This window comes from Fundulus heteroclitus, chromosome 10 (genome assembly GCF_011125445.2).
Source record: "Fundulus heteroclitus isolate FHET01 chromosome 10, MU-UCD_Fhet_4.1, whole genome shotgun sequence".
NCBI classification, from domain to species: domain Eukaryota; kingdom Metazoa; phylum Chordata; class Actinopteri; order Cyprinodontiformes; family Fundulidae; genus Fundulus; species Fundulus heteroclitus.
In genome coordinates, this window is record NC_046370.1 from 27,733,536 (window position 1) to 27,744,797 (window position 11,262).

At 37.6% G+C, this 11,262-nt stretch overlaps 1 protein-coding gene across 1 annotated transcript; it reads right to left on the bottom strand.

Moving 5' to 3' along the window:
* Nucleotides 1-1,065: 1,065 nt before the first annotated feature.
* On the bottom strand, nt 1,066-7,723 carry LOC105935605 (ras-related C3 botulinum toxin substrate 1-like). The gene is made up of 6 exons (XM_012876111.3): nt 7,636-7,723; nt 4,213-4,284; nt 3,268-3,385; nt 3,127-3,189; nt 2,205-2,364; nt 1,066-1,400 (listed from the first exon to the last, which is right to left on the bottom strand). Exons 1-6 carry the CDS (start codon nt 7,668-7,670, stop codon nt 1,261-1,263), a joined length of 588 nt encoding a protein of 195 aa, XP_012731565.1. The 5' UTR covers nt 7,671-7,723; the 3' UTR covers nt 1,066-1,260.
* Between the last annotated feature and the right edge of the window lie 3,539 nt (nt 7,724-11,262).

Below are 11,262 nucleotides of genomic sequence, written 5' to 3' on the forward strand. Positions count from 1 at the left end.
TGCTGTTAGATCACATTTCCTGAGCTACCCAGGCTTGGGTCTGACTTACTCGGCAAGTTTTTTTCTTCCTCTGTTTCACTGAGTCGCTGAAATAAGCTTCCTCTGAGCCAATAGCTTCTGTGTACAGGAGTCATCACAAAGAAATGATCAGCCAATCAGAACCAGACTTACAAATCATGCAGATAATAATAAAAAAAAAACATATTTATTTCCACCACATGTTTTAGACTCAGTGAGAGACAGGGAATGCAAAGAAACTATCCTTGGAGATGGAAAAAAAAATGCTATCTCCTGACTGAGATTGTATCACATGAAAGGCTTCAAACATGTACTCACTAATCTCCATATCAATTTACAACTGTTGTTACAACTAAATATGGATCATTATGAAACCTGTTCTGAATTTCTAAAACAAAATCTGACTATCGTCATTTAGGAAGTCTGATAATTTAGTAAACATTCAGACAAAATTCACAGAACAAAACATTACATTATTTTAAAGATTCAGGAGACCCCTTACCCTGACCATAGATATGTTCAAGGGATTTTGGAAGGGGGTAGTTAGTAAAGGTGAAAGGGCATATTTGAAGTTTTCTTTGCTCTACACCACTCTATTTATCCTCTTTGCTTGTACCCTTGGCAAGGCACTTAAGGTATAGTGGACGATCTTCTTTTGGCTTTTAGTTCCAGAGGGTTCATCTCATTTACTTGTTGTACCACATGCCAATCATTGCGGTGCGCTCACGTACACGGCCTTAGTGTTCATGTATCCAGTGAGCTTCAGTTTCAGTTTATTGTAGTTCCATTGATCTCACCGTATACTATGAAAATGGATGAGAGTCGCAACAAGCAAGCTCTCTTACAAGTTTATGAGAAGAAGAGGAAGGCCTCAGAAGTAAAAAGTAAGACCAGAGTGGATTTGGCAGAGTTTCCCACCGATCTGTAAAATTGGTATTTGAACATGTGCACGTTAGTGAATGCGACTGGGAGAATGGATATAACGTAAAGCACCTTCAATTGCCGGCATTACTAGAAAAGCACTTTATAAATTCAATCCAATGACCATTTAATTATTTATATGTATTTTAGTGACTTTCCTGGTAATATCATTGATTGTCTGCATGCTTGTATTTAATAACATTGTAGAACATCTGAATGTGTGAAAAGCTTCATAAATAAAATCTGATTGATTAATACTATAATCCTCGTATCTTTCCAAGGGGGAGTTCTATCTCTAGACTCCATGTCCGTGGATCTCCACTACAAGAGAGTGCACTTCTTCTTCTTCTTCTTTGGGTTTTTGGACGGTTGAGCGTACAGCACTGCCCTGACAGCTTCATCAAACACTGTCTTGAGGCCGTGTTGTGTCAGCGCTGAGCACTCCACGTATTTCACTGCACCTGGTTTCAGCCAACAAAAAGAAAACATGTCCATTATATTTCCAAAAGGCTTTATCATTGTGTTTCAAATTACAAGCGCATCTAAGTACATTTGAATATAAACACTGAAAATTTGATCCATTGCAGGACCCTAAATGTTCAAATTTTCCAAGAAACAGATTTTTAGGTTTTGATTAGCTGTAAGGGATAATCATAAACATCAATAGAAAGAAACACACGAAACATATCACTGTGTGCAATGAATATATATTATACATACGTCTCTCTTATTAAATTACGTACATAAATTAACTTCTCAATAATCTGTTGCAATGCACATTGAACTGTGGACTTCCAATAAAATCAAAACAAGTTTTCCTATCAGAAGTTGACAACAAAAACTAAATTTAAAAGTAACATTTTGCTTCTCCTGAGTGTTTTAAAGATGCTTCACCTCTTCAAAAAAGAGACGGTGAAGCACATTTAAGCACAAAGACAGGAACTCCTGCTGCCTTATAGTGAAGCATTTGTTTAACAACATTCCTTATTTTTCCGGTCAACTAAATGCATATGTCATACCCTACAAACTCTGCTGTGATTAGCTAGTCTCACATTGGACACACATTACACATGTCTGACAGTCTAAGCAATCAAATATGCTGTGTAAATGCAACATAGTGCTGAAAGCAAACATTTGTATGAACTTAAACTGAATTTTTTTCTACTTAACTTATATAATCAGGTGGTAAAGATAATTTTAACATTCTAAATTTTGAATTTCATAAAAAGAAATGTATCATTGCATGTGTTGACCAAATAACTGACCTATTTCCTTAGTCATGGCCAAGCCCTGAGGGTAGGTGATTGGAGAGAGGTTCCTCTCATTCAGTGCTTGAACTGTAGCCTGGTTCTCTCTCAGGTCTAACTTGGTGCCCACCAGGATTTTAGGCGTCCCGGGGCAGTGTTGTGTCAACTCTTCATTCCACTGCAGGAAGGGTACGCAGGTTGTTAATCACCATACTGACAGAGCAGCAGCAACACTTGTTCTATTTTTTCCCTACTAACCGCCAGAGGCGGTGCTTAAAGCAGTGAATGATCATTCTTGCACATGCACAGGTCAAGTACTAACGTCAACAAAGAGTCATCCAGGATTCACAGAACCGTAGTTACAGTCATAACTTTTGTTGGGAAAGTTATGTGGGTAAATCAAATAAAAACATGACTGTAAAAAAAAAAAAGTTCAAATAACGTAATAGTTTGCGGTACTGGTTGACTGACCTTTAAAGTTTCATTAATTAAAACAGCAGCAGCAGCAGCAGCAGCAATAATGACATTTTACTGGCATAAACCTGGTTGACCTTTCATGATCTCTGTAAACCCTTTTTGTTTACTTTAAAATAATAAAGTTTTGTGAAGAAAAATGTTTATGGAGGAAATTTTTGAAATTATTTCAATTTTCAAAACAGAAATGAAGTTGATTCAATGCATTTGCAAGTTTCATTAAAACCCTTAAAATGTCTAAACATTGTGTCACACATTTTTCTATTATATTTAGCATTTTGCCTATACTTTGAAGGGTTTTTAGGGACATTGCATTTACATCTAAAATTGCAAACATATAATAAAGTTAATTCCCAAACTAGTTGTGTCAAAATGGTACTTGAAGCTTTTAAACGTGGTCTCATACAATAAAATGGTAAAATCAAGGCTGATCTGAACGTTGTTGCAGAGACCGGGCTGTTCTTACCTTCAGACGAATGTTCTCAAAGGAAGCTGGACTGACCACTGAAAAGCAAATTAGAAACACATCCTAACAGGGAAGAAAACAATAACCATAGTTTTAGAAACAATTTATATATTCATTTATGTACACTGATAGAAAACCCACCGTCTGTGGGTAAGACAAAGGTCTGAGTCTGTCGTAATCCTCCTGTCCTGCTGTGTCCCACAGACCCAGGTTTACTACTTTCCCATCCACTGTCATATTGGCAGCAAAGTTGTCAAATCTGTTGGAAAGAGTTAAATATTAGTTTACAATTATATTTGTCACACGTTTGTTCCAACACATGCTCAGATTGCCTCCCTCACCTTAGTCCCCTATGTTTCTATGTAGAATGACCAGAACAGGTAGTACCATGTGGGACTTATCACATTGGCAGAATAATTATTGAACGTGTTAAAGATTATGAGATTACCGATGCTGTAGCTGCAGAAAGCAGTTAAACGGAGAAACAACAGATAACTCACAGACACTGAGGACTCAGAGGCTGACATACTTGGATTGGAGAAAATGGACTGATTAAGGAAAAGGGGTCAGCCTAGTCACTTGCAGAATATGGTGAGACATTCTGCACCAATGTCATGCGAGGAACACTGATGTCAGTGTTGCAGGTGGTTGTACACACCAGGTTCTATATAATGCTTATGTAAGTGGTACTCGTGGCTCTCCACTTCCTGATTTTACCCGGCCTGGATGTGGTTCATTCTTTACATACTTGAAGGAAAAGAGTTAAGAACTAGCTTATAAAATAAACTTATCTGGGGGATTGGAAATGGCTGCTTAGTGGACAGATAAGTTTGCAGGAGCTCTTCACGCGGCCACATATTCTGCAACATTTTCTCAGGAACTCTCCTCTTTTTTGCAAATGCTGACACTGGATTATGATTTTAGAATACTTCTGGACTAAACAACATAAAACAATGAAGAAATTCAATTCCTCTTGACTGCAGTAATCTGCAGACTGCCTTATTAAACAAACCTGATCCTACATTTCAATTGAATGTGACCACATCTGGTCAATAGTTGCCGCTATTGTCACTGTGTGGGACTTACACTGTAGGGATGTATTCTCCAGGGAAGGCATTGGTGGTGTAGCTGATGAGAAGACATGTTTTACCCACCGCCCTGAAGGGACAGAGATAAGAAACACAAGAACTGCATTATTTAACATACATCTATGTAATATGCACTTCTTCCAAGTGCCTTAATAGCGAGCAAATTGAATCAAATTTACCCCACCATAAATATCAATATTCAAGTATGTTTAAATTTATTTTCGATTTCTTCAAACAGGAAGAGCTTTTATTTTGAACAATTGGGGGTATGTTTGTAATGGTACAAAGGAGAAATAAGTGTAATTTTACCACTAGGTGGGTTGTTGAGCACTGTCTGTAAACCAAAACAATATGTGGGACAAGCCACAACACACTCTACCTCCACTCCACCTGCAACCCAGCCCTCCTTTCCCTTCCCTTCCACCCATTGTCCCGTATGCGCATACTGTATTTGCAAAGGATGATACACTGCAAAACAGCATCACCTTCCAGAGGAAAATGTCTAGTGAATAAGTAACTCATAACTTTATAATGCTGTTAGCAAGAGAATGTTTCGATCCACCGGACGTACTGTATGCCATTTTGCTCCTACACTCCCCTGCTCTGGAGGTGGCATTTTATGGCCAGGGAGGGGCTAAGCTCTGAGTGGCAGCTGTTCACATGCACTTACATGCACACGCAGCCGGCCCAACTGTGTTAACGAAAGGCTGGAAAACAACACAGAGAGAAATGGTGTGTGGCATCAAACTACATTCCATCTAAAAAGATGCCTGTAGTTCTTCACATCACTATTTTTTTATGTATTCTATCTAAAATAACAAGTTATTGTTTATTTCTCCTTTAACATCGACAGAATAAGAGGTTATAGGTGACTTAAGTTTTTGTTTTGTTTTTGAAACACCAAAAGTCATTTAATCCCCCCATTATTATGAAGCTACCGATAACATCAGCCCTCAGTCCAGGAATGTTCCTGGTTAAGAAATCAACTGCGGGTGCATCTCTGTGGGAGCTGGTGTCTGTGACTTGGCCAATGTAATCGCCTGCTAAATGGTGCTATTAAATACAAACAGACAAACCTAGAAGCTGCTACTACTGCAAAACATTACAACAAACTCATACATACTTTTTGTAATGCTACCATGACAACCAGTAATTTTATGCACTAAAGTAATTTGGGTGAGTGGGGCATTTAATATTTACTTAAAATATCTACACTTACTGACCTACCCTCCCATCCTTGAGTACATTAGGCAATGTTTGTTCATGAGACTCGAGTCTTTAGAGCGTGAAACTCATATCTGAGGTCCTAGTTTTTCAATCAAATTGCAACTCAAGTCACTGGCCAAGGGTTTCAAACTCCAGCCTTTGAGGGCAGTACAATCAAATGGGTGGTTTGCCTCCTCACCTTGTCCAGTTCAACAGAACCCTGCTGATGACTTCAATATTTAATTCAGGTCTGTTAAAACTAAAGGTTGCAGGACTGGAGTTTAGGGTATTTAAAAATGAGGTTATAACTAAGGAGAAGCAACATAGATTTATGTCCAGGTTTTGGAACCAGATCGTTTTCCTTAATGGAGCATTGCGCAAGTTTCAAGGTTAATTATTATTATTTTCTTTCCCATACATGCCCTTATAATTGCCGATGTGTAAGATGAGTTCGCCTCTATTTCAAGTTGCCTCTATAGAAGTGGTCCTCGATTCTAGTCCTCGAGGGCCGGTATTGTGCAGCTTTTGGATGTCCCTGATCCACAACAGCTTTTTCCTTGTTAGACCCTGCATTCCAGTGCTCGTATTCACAAAAAATCTCAGTGCTCTCAGAGAGCTCCTATTAGCTTTTAACTCTTAGCTTAAAAGTATAGTGGACGATCCTTTTTTGGCTTCGAGTTCCGGGGGGGTGGGGGAGGGGGGGTCATTTTATCTATTAGTTGTCCCACGTGCCAATCGCTGTGACGTGCTTAACTAACGCCGATGTGCGTGCTCGTTCATGCTAGTTTCCTCTAGCTACGCATGCACACTTTTACTGTTTATGTACCCACTGAGCGTCAGTTTCAGCCGTTCATTGTAGCTCCACTGCTATCACTTTGAAAATGGCTGAGAGTTGCGAGAAGCAAATTGTCTTACGACTTTAGTAGAAGAACAAAAATGGTATTGATAATCCGAAATATGCTATTACAAAACGCTTTTTAAATTGGATTTTTAATTGTGCGATTTAAATGTAAAATTTGAAATGATTGCGTTTCTTTTTCAGCGACTCTCCTGGCCTTCCATAATTATTGAGAACATGTCTTTAAATAATATAAAAGTTCCTGTGTACCATAGTCTCTTTACGTTCCTCAAATTTTTGTTCATGATCAATCAATATTTTTCATATTATTTTTTTATCCTAAATAAAGTTACATCACTAGAGTTGTACCTTCAACTTGTCAGGCTGCCGAAACTAATTAATCTGGGGATGATAAAGTTCAACTTATCTACATATTAATAATTGTATGATTGTTAAAGAAGTTTTTGCAATCATTTCCTCCATTGTTTAGGTGGGGAATCAGCCAAACAGCCCTCTATGTTTTCACCATCTTCCTTGTTTAAGACATTCTTAGGCTCTTCCCTTCGCCTAACATATTTTCACTTTACAAGTTCTCTTAAGGCCCGGGGTACTTTGTGAATAAATTGTATCTTACCAAGGTAAAATTCTAATTCGGGACATTTTAAGATTTTTCCTAAAATGATGTTACAAAGAGCTACTTTTAGTCTTAGGATTCTTTCTGAACAGGGACAGAGCCAAAATTGAGCAGCCAAAACTGAAAAGAAGCAAATTGTTGGATTTGGTGTAAAGCTAGAAAACCAAGTAAATACCACTAACTTGAAACTACCTTAATTTGGCTCAAAGATATATAAATATAAGAAAAGTAATTATACACATTCCTGTATAGTTGTTGAAAAAACATTGTTTTTAACATGTTTGAAAAGAGACTATGGTAATGGTGCCTGTAAATGCCCTGCCTGGCTGTCTTAGCATAACTATGTCTAGAAAGTGAGAAAACCTGTTTGACCATGACTGTACAACATGACGATAAACTAGCTTGAAGAACTTCTTTTCATTAGAGGCGTTTCTTATCTAGAAATCCTTTTCATTTAACATTTACATTCATAACGATACTATTTTATATAAAAAAAATATATAAGAAAAGACACTTTTACTGCCCAAGAATGACAAGAAATTGTGATTTACACCATTGTCTGCTTGTTTGTGATCACTGGATTCAAGAACCTTTTGCGCTTTGCCCTGTTTTGGTTTTGCATAAAAACATATTAGATTGATTTTAACTTTCAATAAGAGAAAACAGCGGCTTATTATGGCACTTGTCAAAATACAACTCCGGTTATGATACATAAGTTAGAAGGGGAATAAAAAGTCACTTACCCATCCCCCACCACCACACACTTAATGGGCTGCATGAGACAACTTGTACGGACAGCCTCAGTAATTTAATGATGGAAATAAAAATCGGTCTTCTTGTGGTATCCCAAAAGTGACTGGAGAGACTGATCAGCCCTCTGCTACAGGAAGAGAGACTACAGCACAAACTGTCGCACTTCCTCTTCTGTTCTGGTAACCATCCCTCTCTGGAATCTCTGGAATTTTTTTCAGGTTTTGTCATTGGTAAGAATTTCATTCACGCAGAATACTGTACAGGTAGCTGTACAAAAAAAATGTCAAACAAGTATTAAACCTTTGTAATGTTCAGAGGCTTATGGTGAAGGATGTTGCAGGTCCATGCAAGCTGTGCTGCTGATAATCTCACTATAAAATGTAGAACCAGAGCTGGGCTGATGTATTATAAAGAAGAAGCTAATGCTAATCTGTCACGGTTTGTCTACGGATTAACTCAGAACCACACACACGGGATTAAAAATTGAGAGTCTTTAATGAAAGATTGATGGATGGTGGATGATGTGATCGGAGAGGCAGGTTTGCAGAGGAACCGGAGTGTAGGTGAAGGCAGGAGCTGACGGCCCGGAGCGAGAGTTCATGAAGCCAGAGACAGGCAGCAGTATCCACAGCTTCTCAGAGACAGGGAGCAGTGTCCACAGCTTTTCAGAGACAGGTAGCAGGACTAACCTTAAACGAGAAAACAGAAGTTGCAGGGTTCCAAAGGTACACATGTGACTGGTATGGAGAGGGTGTAGAATGATGACGGACCAGCGAGGAAATGAGAACGGAGGGAGACTTAAATAGGGGAACTGACAGGTGAACAGAGTCTGACTGATTGATTACTTAATTGCTAACAGGTGCGACTGACTGCAGGAGTGAAGTGAAGGCTGAGTGAGAAAGGGAGGATGAAACTGAAAACTAACAATAAATAAAGTCAAAAATATAACTAAAACCCAAACAAGGAAAGAAAATGAGAACTAATGGAAAACAGAAGCCAAACCAAAAACTAAACCATGACATAATCTTGTGAAGGTAAACACTTAAAGATGGCACAAGATGCAGATGAAGTTCTAGTATTTTTGCTCATGATCATTAAATGTATGCAAATTCACAACCATCAACATTTTTATTTATAAAAACACATCAACATACAGCATGTTCTTTAACACACTGTTAATGAGTTTCATAAAAATCCAGTAAAAATAGGGGACATTTGCTTGTTTCTGGTGGATTTCAAACTTATATCAAATAACCTGCTCAACATTTTTCTTCTCTTTTAGAAGTTGAAATTTAAAAAAAAAAATTATCTGTTGGCCAGACTTAAAAGAGAACTGGAACCCGATATTGGTCAGAATGAGTCGGACCGATCCATCTTTACATAGTGTTTATCACAATGTTAACAAAGAGGCTTTGTCACATTACAACCACAAACATAAATCAATTTTATTTGAATCTTATGTGAAAAACCAACACAAAGTGGTATACAATTGTGAAATAATTTTTTTTTTTTTTTTTTTTTTTTTTTACAAATAAAAGTGCAGTGTGAAAAGTATTCAGTCCCCATTTCTCTGAGTGCAACCAATTGCCTTCAGAAGACCTGAGACATCCAATTTCTGAGTCATATTAAATTATAAAATAGTAATATTCACAAGTGTGTAGTCGATATTTCTACTGTGGGAAAGCTTTAAATGTATAACACACAAGTTACAGAAACTGGAGGAAGAAAACAAAGAAAGGACTTGGCTGAAAGTAGGACAATGAAATATGCAAAAAAGAAAAGAAGAAGAAACAAAGCATAGAAGAAAAGAGACATGGGATGTAAGGAGGTCAGGCACAAGGAAGGAGAGAAAGGAGGAAGAACAAGAAAAAATGTAAAGAAGCAAGAATATAAGAAAGGAAGGACAGAAACAAGGAAAGTAGGATGGAAGAATACAAGGGAAGCACCAAATTTAAAAGAGGGAATAAAAAAGAAAGGATAGAAAGGAAAAGAAACTGGACATCAGAACGGAAGAATGGGAAGGCAATCAGGCACAAAACAAGGATAGAAAAGAAATGGTGTAGGACACAAGATAGAACAACACATGCAAAGAAAAGACACAAGGGATGAATGAAAGATGGAGGGATACAAGGAGAGAATGGACTTCAAAAGGTAGCAAGGAACTAAGGTGAAAAGGTGCATATGTGGTGAGGAGGAACCAAGGCAAAAACAAGGAAGGAAAGGAGACAGAATGTGAGGGCCAGAGGAAGGGTAAAAGGAAGAAGGTATAGAAGAAAAACTGTTCATTTAGAAGAATAAATCTTTGTCATTTCAATTCTACATTCCAATGAAATTGGTCTTTTGCATTTAACACATCTCTTGGGGAGCAGTGAGCGGCTTAGAGCGTCCAGGGAACAATCTGGTGTTAAGCATCTTGCTCAGGGACCTATAATAGACTTTGTGTTGTTCAAATATACTGTAGCTCAGACTGAAATAATGGTTCAAGTGAGAAAAAGACTGTCTTATCTATCCCCCATCACCACCACACACTTAATGACCTGGATACCATAAGTGATAACTGATTTATTTTTATTCCTCCAAGGATGTGCTTTTGATGAGGAAATGCGCAAATAATAACATAAATAAAAATTCTAATGTGTATAAAAGAATGGTGTACACCATATTGCCCATACAGTCTGACAATGCAGTTATCAGCAGTATTTATATAGATGTGAAAATAAACTTTCTTAGGAAAAATTGTGTGATATTTACATGAAATACACATACAACAGAGCTTTGTGAAGACTTTATTTGCTTAAAAAAAATTTACACTACATAAATAATGCGGTATCGAAACCACGTCTGACGTATCCAGACTGTTTGGCTGTTCAGAGTACCTTCACCAGTTTTTTAGTAATTCATTTCGCACTAAAATGTATCAGTTGAGCAAATTCTGGTTAATCTTGGGGTTAGCCATAGGCTGGTAGCACTTTTTGTTAAGGGTTGTTTAAAACTACAAAAAACATCCATTATTCCTATAATTACAGTGAACTCCTTTTTATTGATAATTTGTGACCCAAATTTTTTTTTTGGCTAAGTGGAGCACATTAACAGCACGGCTCCTTCCTGGCCTGTTGCTGCCTGCTGTTGGTTAGCAGGATCATAAAAAGGGCTCCAGTTGAATGTGAACAAAAGTAGCGCCACCAAGCACCAATGCTGTTTAAGCAGTCGATTGCAGGCTGACTTTTCAAGCAGTCAGCCCGACTAAGCTGCCAAAAACTGCTTGTTTCATTCCCAGTATTAGGTAATAAAGAGAAGGTGGGAAGAAGCTAGATTCTGTCCAACAATCACTTTAAAGCTCCTACTAAGAAAGTGTTTATTGTTTATAGGTTTGCTCATTCAAATTAATATTGTTATGCTATGTGCTAGTTGTTGCTCACCTGATCTAACTGCTCAATTAATTTGTTTTCATTTTTTGTTAAAACACCGATACAGGGGTAATTTCATCACAGTTAAATTCTGGATGTTTCATACCAGCCCATGCCTATTTTTGTTTCAACAGCAATGCAATAAAATGAGTTAAAATAAGTTAAATGCAATAAAATGAGATATTATACCATTAATTATCTTCATAAACT

What these genes read in the sequence shown, in the direction of transcription:
- LOC105935605 (XM_012876111.3), bottom strand. Translation starts at nt 7,670, where the DNA reads ATGCAGCCCATTAAGTGTGTGGTGGTGGGGGATGG. An exon ending in GGAGAATACATCCCTACAGT is followed by an intron (nt 3,386 to 4,212) that starts GTAAGTCCCACA and finishes TCTTTCCAACAG; the next exon opens with ATTTGACAACTTTGCTGCCA. An exon ending in CTTTGTCTTACCCACAGACG is followed by an intron (nt 3,190 to 3,267) that starts GTGGGTTTTCTA and finishes CTTCCCTGTTAG; the next exon opens with GATGTGTTTCTAATTTGCTT.